At 41.5% G+C, this 22322-nt stretch overlaps 1 protein-coding gene across 1 annotated transcript in view; it reads right to left on the bottom strand.

Moving 5' to 3' along the window:
* Positions 1–1037: 1037 nt before the first annotated feature.
* LOC111981523 (uncharacterized) overlaps positions 1038–22322 on the bottom strand; it is a 38615-nt gene continuing 17330 nt past the window's right edge. The window contains exons 14-23 of the mRNA XM_024012818.2: positions 11746–11877; positions 11240–11499; positions 6662–6810; positions 5029–5154; positions 4758–4919; positions 4255–4450; positions 3577–3707; positions 3140–3299; positions 2909–3012; positions 1038–2817 (exon numbers count right to left, since the gene is read on the bottom strand). Coding sequence (XP_023868586.2) covers positions 2714–2817; positions 2909–3012; positions 3140–3299; positions 3577–3707; positions 4255–4450; positions 4758–4919; positions 5029–5154; positions 6662–6810; positions 11240–11499; positions 11746–11877 — 1524 coding nt within the window. The 3' untranslated portion in view covers positions 1038–2713. The remainder of the gene's footprint in view (positions 2818–2908; positions 3013–3139; positions 3300–3576; positions 3708–4254; positions 4451–4757; positions 4920–5028; positions 5155–6661; positions 6811–11239; positions 11500–11745; positions 11878–22322) is intronic.

Below are 22322 nucleotides of genomic sequence, written 5' to 3'. Positions count from 1 at the left end.
ATGGAGTGAATCCTTACAACTGCTACACCTGGCTATCAGCAGAGCCTTGTTTGGCAGCAAAACAGTTCATTCAGCCTCATTTACTGCCTTTAAAAAAAACAACTGATATGGCTGACTTGCTTATTCAAATGTGGTTTCTACTTACAATTGAGATGTACAAACTATGGCATAAGGGGACGATGAGTGGATAAGAGGCAATCCATAATTTAAATTAAGATATTAATGAGCGAGCCAGGACGGACGTAGTCAATATAACTATTTGTTCAGCACTTTTCAAATGTACAGCGACAGAATTCAGAACATGGGCCATTCTTACAGTATTCTCCCTGTACACCAAGTCAGGTGGATAAAGAAAGTGAGCATTTAAGCAGACAATGAAAGCTCTTACAATATTCGATGATGACATTTCTCTAAAACAGGCTATAGTCTAGCTGTGCACCACCAAGTCGGAACAGTAGGCTAAGTTATGAGGGGGAAAGGGACCAAATGATTAGGGTGAGGCACATGGGCTACTAACAGCTTACTACACAACATACACTTTGTATTACTTTCTTAGCTACAGTATACATATCTGGCATATTGCATAATTTATGCAGCAGCATACAATAGATTTTTGCACTCATCTTGTTGTGCTGTGCTCACTTTAACAGGAAGGTGACGCGGCGGTCATTCTTGTGGGCAAATTTTGTCATCAAAGTCTGACATTCTCTTGATTTATAGTTTTTTCAAGACAACTGACTTTTTAAAGGCTCAACTCGAAAAATAACAAGGTTGAATCATGACGTCAGTGATCTTCACGTCGGAGCTCTAGAAAGAGGCCCAAGTTCCCAACTTGGAATTTCGAGTTGGATGACCATTCAAAACGTAGTGTCCCCATGAGTGACAGAACACTGAGCCAATTACGGCGCAGCTTGAGAACATTACCAGCCCCTACACTCTGTATTTTCCGCTGGCTGCCCCACCACCACAGAGAGCACTAAGCTTGGCTGAAACACCTGCATTTTGGAGCTGCCTTACTCAAGAAAGCAAAACAGAGACCATGTTTGTATGCGGCTTTATTGTTTGCAAACCGATGTGTGACACATGTATTAATGCCAAAATAACATGCAAAACAGGCAACAACAAAAAATATTATTATAATTTGTCTTTTTTTAGCTAACCAGGTAGGGATCAAAACAGGTGCCCTGAATGATCCGTGCAGAGTTATGGACAAGTCACAGCTCCTTGGCCCCCGAGAGAGATGATCTTGAACCTGCCACTCCGCTCAAAGAGTTACAACCCTCATCAGAGTGTTTATCAAAAGCTATCAAAAGTTCTTCCCAACCATAGACAACAGTGAGGAAAATTCAGCAACTCGAAGACAGTGGAAGTAGGGCCTAGATAAAATAGTTTTCTTCATTGTTAGGCTTTGGGCCCCCATCAGGGTTTACAACAGACACATGAAGGATGTTACAAAAATCTGGGCAATGGGTTTTTGAACTGACCAATAGATTGGCAATATTGCGATTGGTCTCATTTTGAAAACATATAAAATTCTCCTTCATAGGTCAGTCAGTAAAGACCCTTAGGAAGGCCAAGGGCCAATTGGACTAAACTTGTTGGTTTAACAACAATAAAGAAGCAATGAAGAGTTGCTAAATGTTCTATTCATGTCAGTTTGCTCCACAAGTCAAGCACATGTATTATATTTCTATGGGTTGGAGAGTGAGGAAGCGCCATAGACAGAAATTCTAGTTTGAATGCGTCCACCATTTTACTTAGGACCAGTGCTAATAAACTAGCTCAAACTTTCTAGTTTCAAACTGGTGTAGATTCCCTGCTTGAAGGCCTAGAAGAAAACTAAAAACATCTACTTGTTTACAACAGTATCTTTCAGTAAAAAATACATGATAGTTTTAATGACGTAGTGACATAGTTTAAATTCATGTGAAAAGTGGGGTGTTCTATATCTAGGCGTCCCTCACCCATTCAAATCCTCCGCAAAGAAGGATAGTAATTTCCCATAACAATTGTTCATAGCAAATGCACTATGACTATATGAAATAGACTGTTTTTGTGTGCAACATCAGGTATGTCACATACCTCAATAAACTCCATGCAATAGAAAAATATTTTCAACATATTTCAATAAAATCAGACATGTTGTCACACCCTGATCAGTTTCACCTGTCCTCATTATTGTCTCCACCCCCTCCAGGTGTCGCTTGTTTTCCCCAATGTATTTATCCCTGTGTTTTCTGTGCCAGTTCATCTTGTATGTTCCAAGTCAACCAGTGTTTTTTTCACTGTACGCCTGCCTTTGCGATTATCTTTTTTCTAGTCCTCCTGGTTTTGACCCTTGCCTGTTCTAGACTCTGTATCCGCCTACCGGACCATTCTGCCTGCCTTGACCACGAGCCTTTCTGCCACTCTGTACCTCCTGGACTCCTGGTTTTGACCTTTTGCCTGTCCACGACCATTCTCTTGCCTACACCTTTTGGATTATTAAACATTGTAAGACTCCAACCATCTGCCTCCTGTTTCTGCATCTGGGTCTCGTCATGATAATGTTCTCTGATAAAATTGAACATTTGTTCCAAAACTGGTATCAGTAAAGTCATCTTTGAAAGTGCATATATCTAGAAAAATACTATGTTGCTAATTGGGTGTAGATGCAGCTCTTGATGACAACATAAATACTTTGTACAGCTGAAAATGATTAATGATTCTCTTTTTAGTAGCAGTCCAGCCATCCATAGTTCAACAAGACACGGTTCACCCTCTTTGATGGATAGTGGTATTCGGTTTGCCTGGGGCCATCTGAAAAGTACAGGTAACCTGAAGRAGAAAACACAGAAGATGTATTAGCAACATGTCAAGGCTTGAGGTAGGTTGATTGTATTGTGTCTTCAGTGTCACCACCACCTACCATGGTTTTCAAAAGCAGCATCAACTTTCCTGCCAATACCATGAAAATCCTGGGAGATTCTTCTGGGGTAGCCATGGTCCATTGTGCTCATCCTTTCATTGAAGCTGTGGTATAGATCAGAACACATTTAGGATACTGCAGTACATTTGGTTTCAATATGAGTTTGAATACAACAGGAGACCATTAGTTAATAAGATATTTAGACACATTTAGTGTCTGACTTTCACGCACCTCCAGTATTTGTTTCTCACAAAGAATAGGGTTTTCCCTGTGGATGCCACATGAACTGCAGAGTCTATCTTGGTTACGTACGAGGGGAAGCCAAAGTTGTAGATGGATTTGGGATAACCTGATAGGACGGTAAGGCCTCTTGTGCCCCAGTACCTTCTTCCTGTGAGAAGAAATGTTGGAGAAGATTAGGATCGTTACACACTGAGTATCCAAAACATTTGAGGGGGGTGCAACTCAATATTAGGAATGTTTGGTATACTCAGTGTATACTCCAGATATGGGAGAGAGCAGGTTCTCTATCCTTCCCACTCAAACCAGTGCCAGAAAATTTAGTACCTAGGCTATCTAAGCACTGCTATTACTAAAGCACGATAATTAACTGTGCACTTGTTGGGCAACTTGGGCTGGGCTTAGCCTAGCATAGGCTAATACTGTACCTTCAAATAGTAAGGCGATGTCTCGACCCTTGTATTCATATGCAGCATCAACATGGCTAATGCTAGGCCAGGTTCCCTTCACTGTCTTYGTCATTACTCCATTCCAATAGCCACTCTTCTTCCAGTAATACCTGATAGACAAACCGAAAATGTGTTTCATGATTTTGACAATATTTTGCTTGCTTGCATTGCAACAATAGGAAGATTCCTTGCACATTTTATGATATATACAACAGCACTTTCTATGAAGCATCTACATTTCAAAATAAATTGTGCTTACAGCATGATGAAAATAAATTGATTAAACTTACAAAACTATATAAAAAAACATGTTCTACTTGTTGTAATAAATAAKAATTTTATTTAATTCCATTGTCCTCCAAGTGTTCTTGAATCTCCTCCTTACCTCAGGTTTAAATTTGTATTAATTTATTTGGCCATTTTAAAGACAATACAACCACACATGTGGATACCGTACAATGCCATTAAATTAATCAAGGATGACACAAAAGTTTTAAAATGTATTTCCATTGTGGTCTTCAAAATATACACAGGATTATAACATGAAAACAAAGTTTGCTCCTCAATTCATGCACCTTGGTTGGAAAGCAAGGTAGCGGCAGTGTACCCTTCCCTTTGAAAACGTATTGAAAGAATGTTAGTGTGTGTTCGTCTCACCCATCTTTGAAGAAGTACAGCTCACTCCGAATGGTACTGGCAGCATCAAAGACAAGGTTCCTGTTGCATCTTTCTGGAGGGTTTGGTCTGGGTTCTGGTCTAGGCTTGGGTTTAGGATCAGGCTTAGGTTCTGGTTTGGGCTTTGGTTTAGGCTTGGGTCTTGTTGGTTCCGGCTGACCTGGTGTTGTCCGGACACCTTACAAATTGAAGAGTAATGTTTCAATGACTACATGAAATATTAGGTTATGAAAATAGATATTCTGTTAATACACAGTACCATTTTCCCTAGTACTGTGAGGATCAGGGCCCATATTCACGAAGTGTCTCTGAGTAGAAGAGCTGATAAAGGATCAGTTTTCTCTTTAAGAATGAATAAGAGAGGGGGGGACCAGATTCTAGATAAGCACTCCTACTCTGAGACAATTTATGAATACAGGCCCTGATGTAGCCGTTTAACGTTTAATTGTCGCCACCTTCTCACAGTGGGCTGAACACTCACTCACCGTACAAGGCCTGTACTCCCCGCCTGTCGTCTGCAGGTAACCTGTATCCTTTTGTGTTCACAAAGTGATATGTGGGGTACATCAGAGCTGAGCTGTCTCGTGAGTGGTCCAATCCAAGAGCATGGCCAAACTCATGGGCCGCCACCAGAAGCAGGTTTATCCCTGTTGTAGAGTCAGAGAGAAATGCTTAGGTAAAAACTATGACGGTACTGTCAGAATTGATTTGCAGTATTTTGTAGGGTTTATTGGTGTTGTTTCTTTGATCCTGTACCTCTCTGGCTCAGAGTCCAAGACTCATCTTCATCAAAGTGTGTGTCACCACCTTCGCCTTCTCCTGGAGAGTTTGCATGGGCCAAGACACCATTCGGCCCATCGAAGGGGTAGAAGTCACCGTGGTCTGGTTTAAAAAGGGAAGAAACAGTATTCTTAATACAATTGCTCTTAAAACTTCTTATGGATAGGGGCAGCATTTTCACGTTTGGATGAAAAGCGTGCCCAGAGTAAACGGCCTGCTACTCAGTCCCAGTTGCTAATATATGCATATTATTATGCATATGGATAATTTGGATAGATTTGGATAGAAAACATTCTGAAGTTTCTAAAACTGTTTGAATGATGTCTGAGTATAACAGAACTCATATGGCAAAGACCTGAGAAAAAATCCAACCAGGAAGTGGGAAATCTGAGGTTGGTCGTTTTTCAACTCATTCCCTATTGAAGATACAGTGGGATATGGGTCATGTTGCACTTCCTAAGGCTTCCACTAGATGTCAACAGTCTTTAGAACCTTGTCTGATGCTTCTATTGTGAAGTGGGGCCGAATGAGAGGGGAATGAGTCAGAGGTCTGGCAGAATGCTTTGAGCTCGTTCACGTGAGAGCGAGCTCTGTTCCATTTGCTTTTCTGWWGACAAAGGAATTCTCAGGTTGGAACATTATTGAAGATTTATGTTAAAAACATCCYAAAGATTAATGCTATGCTTCGTTTAACATGTTTCTACGGACTGTAATATGACTTTTCGTCTGAACTTTTGCCTGGACCTGCCCGCGCGTCGTGAGTTTAGATTGTGTACTGAACGCGCAAACAACAAGGAGGAATTTGGACATAAATGACTTTATGGAACAAATCAAACATTTATTGTGGAACTGGGATTCCTGGGAGTGAATATTTATAATGCTATTTCTGACTTATGTTGATTCCAACATGGCGGATATCTTCTTGGGTTGTGTTGGTCTCTGAGCTCCGTAGTCAGATTATTGCATGGTTTGCTTTTTCCGTTAAAAAAAATTAAAATCTGACACAGCGGTTGCATTAAGGAGAAGTATATCTTTAAATCTGTGAATAACACTTGTAATAACACTTGTATATTTTATTAATGTTTATTATGAGTATTTCTGTGATTTGATGTGGCTCTGTGCAAATTCACGGAATGTTTTGGAGGCAAAGCCAAATGTAAACTGAGGTTTTTGGATATAATTATGAACTTGATTGAACAAAACATACATGTATTGTGTAACATGTTGTCCCGGGAGTGTCATCTCATGAAGAATATCAAAGGTTAGTGATTMATTTGATCAATATTTCATGCTTTCTGTGACTAGTTGCTGACCTAACATAATGATATGTTCTGCTTTCGCCGAAAAGCTTTTTTGAAATCTGACACTGTGGTTGGATTAACGAGAATCTTATCTTTAAAATGGTGCCTAATACTTGTATGTTTGAGAAAATTGAATTATGAGATTTCTGTTGATTGAATTTGGCGCCCTGCAATTTCATTGGCTGTTGGCGAAGGGTTCCGCTAGCGGAACTCCAGTCCTAGACAGGTTATATTAATAAATACAAAACATGCTTGTGGTTTAACATATCAACTCTATCTCTGAACGGGAGTGACTGAACAGAACTCACATTTGGCTCCAAACAGGATCATGATGTCAGCGGTGTCACTGTAGATCTGCTTGAAGTCCAGTGGGATGACGTCGCTGTAGAGCTTGAAGGCCTGGGCGATGGTGGAGTCCACCTCACGCCGACTCAGGTCATGTGTGTACTCAGTAATTCTGGGAAAATAAATAGGAGAAACTATCGTATTATGTATTGGTTACCCGAATGCCCATCATGTACTTGTTGTGGCTTTTCATCATCCTGTTTGTTTGCCATGTCTCATAACTTGCAAATCCAATTATGTTCGCTATGTTTTGAATATCTCAGCACACTTCTGTTTAGTAGTGTAGGAATATACCTTTCCCCATTTTCAAGACCAATATCTATAGGTGGATTTGGTGTAACCATGTGGAAACAGTTATTTTCTAGTTCCACCGGTGCTCATACAGTATGTCTACTGAATAAAAACCAAACAATTTTAACGCAACATTTAAAGTGTTGGTCCCATGTTTCATGAGCTGAAAAAAATKTAATCCATATGCACAAAAAGCTTATTTCTCTAAAATTTTGTGAACAAATTTGTTTACATCCCTGGTCGTGAGCATTTCTCCTTKGCCAAGATATTCCATCCACCTGACAAGTGTGGCATATCAAGAAGCTGACTAAAAAGCATGATCATTATACAGGTGCACCTTGTGCTGGGGACAATAAAAGGCCACTAAAATGTGACCTGATTCAGGAAACTAGGCGTATGTTGAAAGGATAATATGATGGCGCCGCAGGGGGTGGCTGCCGTCTTATTGGCTCTTAACCAACCATGCTATTTTGTTAGTTTTTTTGCGTTGTTCGTAACTTGTTTTGTACATAATGTTGCTGCTACCATCTCTTATGACCGAAAAGAGCTTCTGGACACCAAAACTGCGATTACTCACCTCAGATTAGACAAATACTTTTTCCGCAATGAGTCGGACTGTAGGGATATATTACAGACACCTGACCAGGCCCAGATCCCCGTCATTCGCTGGAGAAGGAAATGGAAATTTCGCAGAAAAATCTGCCTTTGCCTTCCGTCCTGCTAGCTAATGTTCATTCGCTGGAAAATAAATGGGAGGAACTGAAAGCCCGTATATCCTATCAACAGGACATTAAAAACTCTAATATCTTATGGTTCACCGAATCGTGGCTGAACAACGACATTGAGAACATACAGCTGGCAGGTTATACACTCTATCGGCAGGATAGAACAGCAGCCTCTGGTAAGACATGGGGCAGGGGCCTATGCATATATGTAAACAACAGCTGGTGCACGATATCTAAGGCAGTCTCTAGGTTTTGCTCGCCTGAGGTAGTGTGGTCTACAGCTTATGAGATACTCTATCTACCTAGAGAGTTTTCATCTGTATTTTTCGTAGCTGTCTACATACTACCACAGACCGATGCTGGCACTAAAACCGCACTCAATGAGCTGTATTCCGCCATAAGCAAACAGGAAAACACTCATCCAGAGGCTGCGCTCCTAGTGGTTGAGTACTTTAATGCAGGGAAACTTAAATCCGTTTTATCTAATTTCTATCAGCATGTTAAATGTGCAACCAGAGAGAAAGAAATTCTAGACCACTTTTACTCCACACACAGAGACGCTCTCCCTCACCCTCCATTTGGCAAATCTGACCAAATTAAAGCAGGATGCACCAGTGACTCGGTCTATAAAAAAATAGCTCAGATGAAGCAGATGCTAAACTACAGGACTGTTTTGCTAGCATAGACTGGAATATGTTCCGGGATTCTTCCGATGGCATTGAGGAGTACACCACATCAGTCACTGGCTTTATCAAAAAGTGCAGTGAGGACGTCGTCCCCACAGTGACTGTACGTACATACCCCAACCAGAAGCCATGGATTACAGGCAACATTCGTACTGACCTAAAGGGCTGAGCTGCCACTTTCAAGGAGTGGGACTCTAACCCGGAAGCTTATCAGAAATCCCACTATGCCCTCTGACTAACCATCAATACAGGACTAAGATCGAATCGTACTATACCGGCTACGACGCTCGTTGGATGTGGCAGGGCTTGCAAACTATTACAGCCGAGAACTGCCCAGTGACACAAGCCTACCAGACGAGCTAAATAACTTATATGCTTACTTCAAGGCAAGTAACACTGAAACATGCATGAGAGCATTAGCTGTTCCGGATGACTGTGTGATCACACWYRYCGCAGACGATATGAATAAGACCTTAAACTTCTTCGGGATCGGTGTCCCTTCCACGGGATGGTTGAGCTAAAGTAGGCTAATGCGATTAGCATGAGGTTGTACGTAACAAGAAAAATTCCCAGTACATAGACATATCTGATATTGTCAGAAAGATTAACAAGAATTTAAGCTAACTGCACTGTCCAATTTACAGTAGCTATTACAGTGAAAGAATACCATGCTATTGTTTGAGGAGAGTGCACAGTTTTGAACATAAAGTTATTAATGAACAAATTAGGCATATTTGGGCAGTCTTGATACAACATTTTGAACAGAAATACAATGGTTCATTGGATCAGTCTAAAGCTTTGCACATACACTGCTGCCATCTAGTGGCCAAAATCTAAATTGTACCTGGGCTGGAATAATACATTATGGCCTTTCTCTCGCATTTCAAAGATGATGGAACAAAAAAAATACAAAATAACTTCTTTTTTTTCTATTATCTTTTACAAAATTCATTGTTATATTCTCCTACATTCCTTTAACATTTCCACAAACTTCAAAGTGTTTCCTTTCGGATAACCAGGACTGCGAGCTTGCGCTGACAAACTGGAAAGTGTCTTCACTGACATTTTCAACCTGTCCCTGACTGAGTCTGTAATACCAACAAGTTTCAAGCAGACCACTATAGTCCCTGTGCCCAAGAACACTAAGGTAACCTGCCTAAATGACTACCGACCCGTAGCACTCGTGTCTGTAGCCATAAAGTGCTTTCAAAGGCTGGTCATGGCTCACATCAACATCATTATCCCAGAAACCCTAGACCCACTCCAATTTGCATACCGCACCAAGAGATCCACAGATGATGCAATCTCTATTGCATTCCACACTACCCTTTCCCATCTGGACAAATGGAACACCTACATTAGAATGCTATTCATTGACTACAGCTCAGCGTTCAACACCATAGTGCCCACAAAGCTCATCACTAAGCTAAGGACCCTGGGACTTAACACCTCCCTCTGCAACTGGACACGCCCACAGGTGGTAAGGGTAGGTAACAACACATCTGCAACGCTGATCCTCAACACGGGGCCCCTCAGGGGTGCGTGCTCAGTCCCCTCCTGTACTCCCTGTTCACCCATGACTGCATGGCCAAGCATGACTCCAGCACCATCAAGTTTGCAGACGACACAACAGTGGTAGGACTGATCACCGACAAAGATGAGCCTTTAGTGAGGAGGTCAGAGATCTGGCCATGTGGTGCCAGGATACAACCTCTCCCTCAACATGATCAAGACAAAGGAGATGATTGTGGACTACAGAAATAGGAGGACCGAGCACGCCCCCATTTACATCGACGGGGCTGTAGTGGAGCAGGTTGAGAACTTCAAGTTCGTTGGTGTCCACATCACCAACAAACTATCATGGTCCAAGCACACCAAGACAGTCGTGAAGAGGGCACGACAAAACCTATTCCCACTCAGGAGACTGAAAAGATTTGGCATGCGTCCTCAGATCCTCAAAAGGTTTCCAGGTTTTCAGCATCCTGACCGGTTGAATCAGCGCCTGGTATGGTACCTGCTCGGCCTCCGACCTCAAGGCTCTACAGAGGGTAGTGTGTACGGCCCAATGCATCCAGGACATCTATACCAGGCGGTGTCAGAGGAAAGCCCATAAAATTGTCAGAGACAATCATCCAAGTCATAGACTGTTCTCTCTGCTGCCGCACGGCAAGTGGTACCGAAGCACCAAGTCTAGGTCCAAAAGGTTTCTTAACAGCTTCTACCTCCAAACCATAAGCCTCTTGAACAGCAAATCAAATGGCTACCCAGACTATTTGCGTTGTACCCCCCCACCCCCACCCCCTCTTTTACACTGCTGCTACTCTCTGTTTATTATCTATGCATATTCACTTTAACTCTACATACATGTACATATCACCTCAATTACCTCAACTAACCTGTGCCCCCGCACATTGACTCTGGACCGGTTCTCCCTGTATATAGCCTCGCTACTGTTATTTTACCGCTGCCCTTAACATTTTTTTTATTTATTTATTTTTTTTTACATATCTATTTTTCTTAAATTCATTGTTGGTTAAGGGCTTGTAAGTAAGCATTTCACTGTAAGGTCTACATCTGGCGCATGTGACAAATACAATTTGATTTGATTTGAAATCAACAACATTTGAACCATGTAGGATTTAGGTTAAAGGTTAGGTGAAGAAAAAAAAATCCAGAAATGTCTTTACATTGCTGACTTTTAAAAAATCCATTTAGATTTCCATGTTGATTCAACATCATCAYGAACACATCGATTACAAATAAATAAATAACAAAGTTGATTCAAGTAGTTTGTACTCAATTGGTAATGTCTGGAGTCTCTGTCCGGTATCTAGGCTACCTGTAAGTGACGATGCTCTGCTTCCAGTGGGGCTTGCCCTGGAAGTGTCCGTAGCGGGACACGTCTGTGACCCCACATCGGGGCTTGGCCATCACCTCCAGGGTGTTCGAGTCCAGCCTGCCTGTCACCTCCAGCCCAAAGAAGTCCTGCATGCTCCTCAGGTCTCTCTCAAATGAGTCCACTGGGGTGTCCATCATCACTCGCCTGGACATGATGGAGTTGGTGGAGCCAGCAACCGAGTAAAACTGGGATAGATAGGCCTGTACAGAGAGCTAACTGTCAATCTTGTAAAAATGGACAGTTAGTGGCCCGTGGTCGAGTACAGTTTAACAATTGTGCATCAACCAAACCGTGGGTAGTTTATCTCTGTACTGTTTGTTTCAATTGGTACATTCCATTGTGTTGTCAAAGAAACAACGTAACATTTAATGATAAATATGTACACTATACGTAAATATTAAATAATACACACATATATAGAACTACAGTAATTAGCAATACTTTACCTTAGCTCTGGCCTGCAGGTCATCTGAAGACAGAGTGACATCTTGACTTGTAGTAGGGGCTGCTTTACAAATTGCCAAAGCAGCAACTGTCTGTAACACGGTTAACACTGATCTTCCCATGAATGTAACCTTCTACTGCAGAGGAGAAAGTCTGACTGCCCTAAGCCCTCTGCACCTCCCCTTATATAGCCCAGGTCCCAGGCATCACACATTAGAATGGGTGTGATGATAGATTGTTTGTCATTTCCCAGAAATAGTGTAGGGTATCCGAAGGGCCCTGGCACTGCATGCATGATTGAGCACTACAGCATTCCAGAATCTGTCTGAGCAGGTCCTATTCAGGAAACAAGGGATTGTTATCAATGACGTGGGAGGAGAAGGAGGGGGAGGACAGGGCAGGTGCTGTAGATTTGGGGGAAGATTTGGATTGGCTTTTGTTAATGCAAGGAAGAGAAAGTATGCAAACATGGGGCTTCTCCTTGTGAGGCTGTCATATCTGGTTTGTGATGCCTCACTCATTGTCAGGCCACAAATGGAACATCAGCTACTTTATTGAAACACACATAACAAATATGTACTCTGATTAACTGCATCCTAAATAAATATGGCATCTGAAAATAAAGTTTTTTAATTGAATACAATTCTTTGTTTTGTGAAAGAGATTTGCAATGATCACAATATGCATATTATGCAGAACTCTTATTTTAGTGATACCGCCAAGAGAAGCTGGAGTTTGGAGGATATATTGGCATGGGTGTTTTTCGTCTCAGGCCGGCAAACYGTGCCAATAAATCCTCCAAACGCTGGCTTTGAGGGCATTATCACTTTTATACAACATATTACCAACATATTCAAACAATGACTGACATATTTTCATTAAAAACGTTACTTTGATAAATGTATTAATACTATTTCACACATGTATTAATACTATACATCATTCCATGAGATATACACTACATCGCCAAAAGTATGTGGACCCTTCAAATTAGTGGATTTGGCTATTTCAGTCACACCCGTTGCTGACAGGTGTATAAAATCGAGCACACAGCCATACAATCTCCATAGATAAACATTGGCAGTAGAATGGCCCATACTGTAGAGCTCAGTGACTTTCAACATGGCACTGTCGTAGGATGCCAACTTTCCAACAAGTGAGTTCATCAAATTTATGCTCTGCTAGAACTGCCCCTTTGAACTGTAAGTGCTGTTATTGTSAAGTGGAAACGTCTAGGAGCAATAATGGCTCAGCCTTGAAGTGGTAGGCCACACAAGCTCAAAGAAAGGGACTGTAGTGCGTAAAAATCGTCTGTCCTTAGTTGCAACACTCACTACCGAGTTCAAAACTGCCACTGGAAGCAACATCAGCACAATAACTGTTTGTCGGGAGCTTCATGAAATGGGTTTCCATGGCCTAGCAGCCGCACACAAGCCTAAGATCACCATGTGCAATGCCAAGCGTCGGCTGGAGTGGTGAAAAGCTCGCCGCCATTGGACTCTGGTGCAGCGGAAATGTGTTTTCTGTAGCGATGAATCACGCTTCACCATCTGGCAGTCCGATGGATGAATCTGGGTTTAGCGGATGCCAGGAGGGCGCTAACCTGCCCAAATGCATAGTGTCAACTGTAAAGTGTGGTGGTTAAGGAGGAATAATGGTCTGGGGCTGTTTTTCATGGTTCGGGCAAAGCCTCTGAGTTCCAGTGAAGGGAAATATGAATGCTACAGCATACAATGACATTCTAGATGATTCTGTGCTTCCAACTTTGTGGCAACAGTTTGGGGAAGGCCCTTTACTGTTACCACATGACAATGACCCCCTGCACAAAGTGAGGTCCATACAGAAATGATTTGTCAAGATCAGTGTGGAAGAACTTGATTGGCCTGCACAGAGCCCTGACCTCAACCCCATCGAACATTTTTGGGATTAATTGGAACTGCGAGCCAGGCCTAATCACCCAACATCAGTTCTCAACCTCACTAATACTTGTGGCTGAATGGAATACCCATGATTTTGAAATGAGATGTTAGACGAGCACCTGTCTACATACTTTTGGCCATGTAGTGTAGTCCCGACACAAATCTAGGGTTGCTATCATTGACATCACCAGGACCTGGCTTTCGGAGCTTTAGCCCGAAATGCTTTTTGGTCAGCCCCAAATTTTTTGCGCTGCTGCAATGGTGTAAAACAAATTGTAGTCAACTGAATCCGACACTTACTTCATAGAGCATTGATAAAACTCCTGAAGTCATCCAACCCTCATAATCAGTGGTGTAAGAACGACGCTCCGCCACTTCTCAGAATGGTGCTATGCAGTGGCAACCTGTTTAGCTTAAAATATATATTTATCTTTTTTTAAACGTTATTTTGGCATTAATACATATCAGTTTGCAAACAATGTAAAAWAAAAWAAAATAGAATCTTTGAGTTAATAAAGCCGCATACAAACGTGGTAGTATTCTCCTAGCTCATCATTAAGCTAGAGGCCCTGGGTCTCAACCCTGCCCTGTGCAGTTGGGTCCTGGACTTCCTGACAGGTAGGAAACAACATCTCCACTTCGCTGATCCTCAACACTGGGACCCCACAAGGGTGCGTGCTCAGCCCCCTCCTGTACTCCCTGTTCACCCATGACTGCGTGACCATGCACGCCTCCAACTCAAGCCTCAAGGTTGCAGACGACACAACAGTAGTAGGCTTGATTACCAACAATGACGAGACAGTTTACAGTGAGGAGATGAGGGCACTCAGAGTGTGGTGTCAGCAAAACAACCTCTCACTAAACGTCAACAAAACAAAGGAGATGAACGTGGACTTCAGGAAACAGCAGAGGGAGCACCCCCCTATCCACATCGACGGGACAGCAGAAAGCAGTGGAGAAGGTGGAAAGCTTCAAGTTCCTCTGCGTTCACATCACGGACAAACTGAAATGGTCCACCAACACAGACAGTGTGGTGAAGAAGGTGCAACAGCGCCTCTTCTCAGGAGGCTGCTTCATTCACAACATTTGGCTTGTCTAAAACCCTCACAAACCTTTACAGACGCACAATCAAGAGCATCCTGTCGGACTGCATTACCACCTGGTACGGCAACTGCACCGCCCACAACCGCAAGGCTCTCCAGAGGGTGGTGCGGTCTGCACAACGTATCACCAGGGGCAAACTACCTGCCCTCCAGGACACCTACAGCACCCGATGTCACAGGAAGGCCAAAAAGATCATCAAGGACAACAACCACTCGAGCCACTGCCTATTCACCCCGCTGCCATCCAGAAGGCGAGGTCAGTACAGGTGCATCAAAGCTGGGACCGAGAGCAAAAAAACAGCTTCCATCTCAAGGCCATCAGGCTGTTAAACAGMCATCACTAACACAGAGAGGCTGCTGGCTACATACAGACTTGAAATCATTGGCCACTTCAATAATGCCACTTATGTAAACATTATTAATCTTGCATTACTCATCTCATGTGTATGTACTGCATTTTATACCATCTATTGCATCTTGCCTATGCCGCTCTGTCATTGCTCATTCATATAATAATATGTATATATTWTTTTTCCATTCCTTTACTTAGATGTGTGTGTATTAGGTAGTTGTTGTGGAATTGTTAGATTACATGTTAGATATTGCTAACCATGTGTATGTGACCAATACAATTTGATTTGATTTGGTCTCTGATTTGATTTGGTCTCTTTGCGTTCTTGAGTAAGGCAGCTCCAAAATGCATGTGTTTCAGCCTAGCACAGTGCTGTCTGTGGTGGTGGGGCAGCCAGCGGAAAATACAGAGCGTAGGGGTTGGTAATGTTCTCTGGTTGGTAATGTTCTCTAGTTGCGCGGTGATTGGCTCAGTGTTCTGTCACTCATGGGGACTCTACGTCACTGCAAAATCTATGGGGGGAGCTCGACAATTCAAGCCCCTTCGGTGCTGCCATAAAGTTACATTAGAAGTGCCCATCTAAGAAGGCTCAAGGTCATTGGCCACAGATAAAATGACGTCAAATCACGTTATATCTACAGTAGCTTTGATTGGACTGATCATGTCAACATCAACTTTCAAAATCTTAGCTAGCAAGCTACATAGCAGTCATCATCATGAATCAAGTCGACAATCTACTAATCCTTTTCAACCCTTGTCAATTGAAGAGAAATCATAGATAAAACTTATCGGTGCTCATCGTCCATTGGRCATAAACATTACACAACAAGTTGGGAATTGCAAATTCAACAATTAGTGGTTTGGAAGGAATCGGTGGCTAACTGCAAGCATTGCAAAGTAATCACTAGCCTGCTATTCAGTGGAGTGGATGTGTGGTCCAAGTCTGGGTTCAAGTGTCTCTTTTCCAAGCTTAAAATGATAAACATTCAACATTGGCGATGCTGTCAATTCAGCATAACATTTGCCGTGCTCAAAACATATGGAAATCTCAGACTTCAGTGAATTAAAGACAACTGGGAACTGGAAAAAATTTGCTCCAACTGGGAAAATACCTTTTGAATGGTCATCCAAATCGGTATTTCAAGTCGGGAACTCGGGCCTCTTTCTAGAGCTCCGACCTGAAGATCACTAACGTCATGATTTAACCTTGTTTTTCTGAGTTCTCAGTTGTCTTGAAAGCTCCATAAATCCAGAAAATGMCGGACTTTGATGACAAAGTTTGCCCACAAAGGACCGCCTCGCCACCCTCCTGTTCAAGTGAGCACAGCACAACAAGTCCAAAAATGTATTGTATGCTGCTGCATAAATTGTGTAATATGCCAGGGAGATATGTATACTGTAGCTAAGAAAGTAATTCTAAGTGTATGTTGTGTAGTAAGCTGTTAATAGCCCATGTGCCTCACCCTGATAATTTAGTCCCTTTTCCACTCATAATTTTGCATACTTTTTTGACTTGGTGGTGCACATGTAGCCTGTAGCCTGATTTAGAGAAATGTCATTGTCACGACTTCCGCCGAAGTTAGTGCCTCTCCTTGTTCGGGCGGCGTTCTGCGGTCGACGTCACCGGCTTTCTAGCCGCCACCGATCTACGTTTCTTTTTGCATTTTATTTGTCTTGATTATACACACCTGTTTTCCATTACGTTTTAATGTATTACCTATTTAACCCTCTGGTTCACACATGGTTTTGTGCGTGTTTGTTCTTTGTTAAGTGGTCACTCTTTTGTGTCGAGCTGGAATATTTTTCCATGTATGGAATTAGTTTGTGATTTTTCAGAGTAAAGTACGTTTTACTCAGTTCTGTGTCCTGCTCCTGACTCCGTCCTACCCGCTGCACACTGACACTTGACAGTCATCATTGAATATTGTAAGAGCTTTCATTGTCTGCTTATATGTCCCCTTTATTCATCCAATGTTCTGACTTGGTGTACAGGGAGAATAATGTAAGAACGGCCCATGTTCTGAATTCTGTCACTGTACATTTCAAAAGTGCTAAACAAATAGTTATATTGACTACGTCCGTCCTTGCTCGCTCATAGTCTTAATCGAAATTACGGGTTGCCTCTTACCCGCTTGTCTTCCCTTTATGCCATAGTTTGTATATCTCAATTGTCAGTAGAAAACACATGATTAAGTAAGTMAGCCATATCAGCTATGTTTTTTAAAAGGCAGTAAATGAGGCTGAATGAACTGTTTTGCTGCCAGACAAGGCTCCGCTGAGGTGCACCTGCAGTCAGGTGCAGCAGTGGTAAGGTGTTGGGACTGCTGTTGGGACTCTGCTGTTGGGTCAGCTTTATGTAGGCCATACCAGTTTGAGCACCGTTTGTCACCGTTATAGTGCAATTAATGTATTGTTTAGTGTTGTGTTGTGTTGTGTAGTGGCTTTGCTGTCATGCATCTAAAAAAAATGTTTTTTTTGCCTCACCAAGATTTACATGTTAAAATTGCCACTGGTGCTATGTCTCACAAAATCACTTTCATATTCTACATAACAAACCGAAAAGAATAGCATGATAATGTCAGGCTACTGTTATAAAAAAAATACCATGTCATTTCTTATGACAATTTAGGATGATTGTGCTGAAATGTTGATTTTTTTTCTCGTGCGGTGGCTGTGTCTCACTCCATCTGCTCTAAAATTCGATTAGTTCAGCTGGTTAGCCACCMTTACATCTTTCAAGAAAACCGAACAGATATTCTCATGAAACTGATTGGGATCAAATGGTTAGCATGCATTCAGCATAGATGTTTCACCTGTAAAACGTGAAGAATTATTACTATTCACGATTGACAGTGATAATGGCCTAATTTATAATATGGTTGGCCTAATTTGTTGTTTTAGGAAAAAAATATATATAATGTTCCTTTAGCCACTTACAGTAGTCATGGGCTATCATGCAATTTGGATGATGTATTGCATGTATATTCGATTCGATCTTAGTCATGTATTGACGCTTTGCCTGTTTGATGGTTTGTCGTTGGGCATAGAGGGATTTCTTATAAGCTTCCGGGTTAGAAAACCGCTTCTTGAAAGCGGCAGCTCTGCCTTTTAGCTCAGTGCGAATGTTGCCTGTAATCCATGGCTTCTGGTTAGGGTATGAACGTACAGTCACTTTGGGGACGACGTCCTCGATGCACTTATTGATAAAGCCAGTGACTGATGTGGTGTACTCCTCAATGCCATCGGAAGAATCCCGGAACATATTCCAGTCTATGCTAGCAAAACAGTCCTGTAGTTTAGCATCTGCTTCATCTGACCACTTTTTTATAGACCAAATCACTGCTGCTTCCTGCTTTCATTTTTGCTTGTAAACAGGAATGAGGAGGACAGAATTATGGTCAGATTTGCCAAATGGTGGACGAGCTTTGTATGTGTCTCTGTGTGTGGAGTAATGGTGGCCTAGAAATGTTTTCCTCTGGTTGCACATTTAACATGCTGATAGAAATTAGATTAAACAGTCCCATTAGTTGTTATTGACTTTTTTTTGTTCACCTGAAATTATGCTTTACTAGTAATAGCCTTCTTGTAACTAAAATGTCTGTCACGTTCCTGACCTGTTTTCTGTTGTTTTGTATGTGTTTAGTTGGTCAGGACGTGAGCTGGGTGGGAATTCTATGTTGTGTGTCTAGTTTGTCTGTTTCTATGTCCAGCCTAATATGGTTCTCAATCAGAGGCAGATGGTAATCGTTGTCCCTGATTGAGAATCATATATAGGAGGCTTGTTTTGTGTTGGGATTTTGTGGGTGTTTGTTTCCTGTCTCTGTGTTTGTTCTGCACCAGATAGGACTGTCTCGGTTTTCACGGTTTGTTATTTTGTTTGTTGTTTGTAGTGTTCACTTGTTCGTTATTAAACATGTTGAACACTAGCCGCGCTGCATTTTGGTCCTCTCTTTCACCCCAGGAAGAAAGCCGTGACAATGTCTAACCTTTACATGTGAGTTAGCTTTCTTGTACACCTTGAAGTTATATTAAATAGTGTTGATTCGTTGAAGTTAAGTGTTTTTAAACTTGTCTTAATTGTTAACTTAACTATTATTCAAGCTGAACTAGTGAATAACAAACATACCTGMTTCAACTCATTGAAGGCCTGATGATTAGTTGACAAGTTGAATCAGGTGTGTTTGTCCTGGGCTACACTAAAACTGCACTGTTGAGGGTACTTGGGGACCGGAGTTGGGAACCACTGGCCTACAGTATGATGGCATTAGCCTTATGGGCATGTGCAATGCACCCCTTGACATTGTGCATCTGAAGTAGAGAATAGCTAAACTCACACATTGTTTACATTGTTCAGTTATATGGTCTCAATTTAAAAACGATACCAGTAGACAATGTATGAGGCTAATTATTATACTATATTTTGTCAATGCCTTGTTCTAATATGAAATTGTTTAGTGCAAATCCAACCCTTGTAATAGAGGTCGACCGATTATGATTTTTCAACGCCGATTATTGGAGAACCAAAAAAATCCGATACCGATTAATCGGCCGATTTTTATATCATAATTTTTAAGAATGACAATTACAACAATACTGAATGAACACTTTTATTTTAACTTAATGTAATACATAAATAAAATCAATTTAGTCTCAAATAAATAATGAAACATGTTCAATTTAGTTTAAATAATGCAAAAACWGTGTTGGAGAAGAAAGTAAAAATGCAATATTTGCCATGTAAAAAAGCTAACGTTTAAGTTCCTTGCTCAGAACATGAGAACATATGAAAGCTGGTGATTCCTTTTAACATGAGTCTTCAATATTCCCAGGTAAGAAGTTTTATGTTGTAGTTATTATAGGAATTATAGGACTATTTCTCTCTATACATTTGTATTTCATATACCTTTGACTATTGGATGTTCTTATAGGCACTATAGTATTGCCAGCCTAATCTCGGGAGTTGATAGGCTTGAAGTCATAAACAGCGCAATGCTTAAAGCACAGCGAAGAGGTGCTGTTTGAATGAATGCTTACGAGCCTGCTGTTGCCTACCACCGCTCAGTCAGACTGCTCTATCAAATATCAAATCATAGACTTAATTATAACAATAACACACAGAAATACGAGCCTTTGGTCATTAATATGGTCGAATCCGGAAACTATCATTTCGAAAACAAAACGTTGATTCTTTCAGTGAAATACGGAACCGTTCCTTATTTTATCTAACGGGTGGCATCCCTAAGTCTAAATAGTGCTGTTACATTGCACAACCTTCAATGTTATGTCATAATTATGTACAATTCTGGCGAATTAATTACAGTCTTTGTTAGGAAGATATGGTCTTCACACAGTTCTCAACGAGCCAGGCAGCCCAAACTGCTGCATATACCCTGACTCTGCTTGCACAGAACGCAAGAGAAGTTACACAATTTCCCTAGTTAAAAGAAATTCATGTTAGCAGGCAATATTAACTAAATATGCAGATTTAAAAATGTATACTTGTGTATTGATTTTCAGAAAGGCATTGATGTTTATGGTTAGGTACACATTGGTGCAACGACAGTGCTTTTTTCGCGAATGCGCTTGTTAAATCATCACCCGTTTGTCGAAGTAGGCTGTGATTCGATGATAAATTAACAGGCACCGCATCAATTATATGCAACGCAGGACAAGCTAGATAAACTAGTAATATCATCAATCATGTGTAGTTAACTTATGTTAAGATTGATTGTTTTTTATAAGATAAGTTTAATGCTAGCTAGCAACGTACCTTGGATCCTTGCTGCACTCGCGTAACAGGTAGTCAGCCTGCCAAGCAGTCTCCTCGTGGAGTGCAGTGTAATCGGCCATAATCGGTGTCCAAAAATTACCCGATTGTGTCCCGATTACCGATTGTTATAAWAACTTGATATCGGCCTTAATTAATCGTCCATTCCGATTAATCGGTCGACCTCTACCTTGTAATCTAGGTGGTGAAATGTCTGGAAATTTAAAATGTACAACTACTACTACCAAGTTCAATGCCAGATACTTTAATCCCAGAAGGTCTGATTAGCTGTTGGAGGTGCCACTGTGATAATGAAGATGGTTTGTCTAAGACTACCGCAACAATTACATTGTCTATGCTAAATATTTTTTAATTGTAAAAGAAAGAAACTAGTTGGGCTATAAGTTGGGCTCCCACACTCGGGACTCTGACTCTCTATTAGTTACACAGACTTTTGGCCTTCCATCCTATTCTAACCACCTTTCACCGGCTTAGTATTCATGTTACCTGATGAAATTGCTGTACAATATGATCTTGTTGCCATCTGATGCACATTCAGATGTCATAAATCAGCACTGCAGAGCTCTCCTTGTCCTGTCCTGTGCCTTGATTGTATTAGTGTTGATGATATCTGGAAATGTGCATGTACACCCTGGCCCATCTACTGTTGCTAGCCCCAATTTTGACTTGTGCTCTGATATCTGCTTCACTGATGTCTGCTCTTGTAAAAGCCTGGGTTTTCTGCACGTTAACACTAGAAGCTTATTACCTAAAATGGATCAATTGAAAGTGTGGATCCAGATGTGTTGGTCATTACTGAGACGTGGTTAAGGAAGTGATCTTAACCTTTCTGGTTATAACCTTTTTCGGCAAGACAGATCCTCCAAAGGTGGGGGAGTGGCAGTCTTTACCAAGTGGGACATGGGACATGCTTAAACTGGAACATGCTTAAACCACCTGACCAAGTCCTAAAGCAATGGGACTCCCTAAATCTTTCTCAGATTATTACCAATCCCACAAGGTATGACTCCAAACACACAGAAAAGGCTACTCTCCTTGATGTTATCCTCACAAATAATCTTGCTAGGTATCAGTCTGGTATTTTCTGTAATGACATTAGTGATGAAAGAAAATTAGAATTTAAACAGGTTCAACCCCTGGTTCGACCGTGATCTTGCAGAGTTACTCTACCTCAAGAATTGCATTTGGTGAAAGGCTCAACACACACATACTCAGGCTGACTAGCTATCGTTCAGGCAAATGAGAAAATACGTGCACTCAGGCTATCCGGAAGGCCAAAGTTGGTTACTTTAAGGAGCAGTTCTCTCTCTATGAGTCTAACCCCAAGAAGTTCTGGAAAACGGTTAAAGACCTGGAGAATAAACCCTCCTCCTCACAGCTGCCCATGTCCCTTAATGTTGATGATGTGGTTGTTACT

Source organism: Salvelinus sp. IW2-2015, linkage group LG20, assembly GCF_002910315.2.
Source record: "Salvelinus sp. IW2-2015 linkage group LG20, ASM291031v2, whole genome shotgun sequence".
Lineage (NCBI taxonomy): Eukaryota > Metazoa > Chordata > Actinopteri > Salmoniformes > Salmonidae > Salvelinus > Salvelinus sp. IW2-2015.
This window is presented reverse-complemented; position numbering and strand designations above follow the sequence as displayed.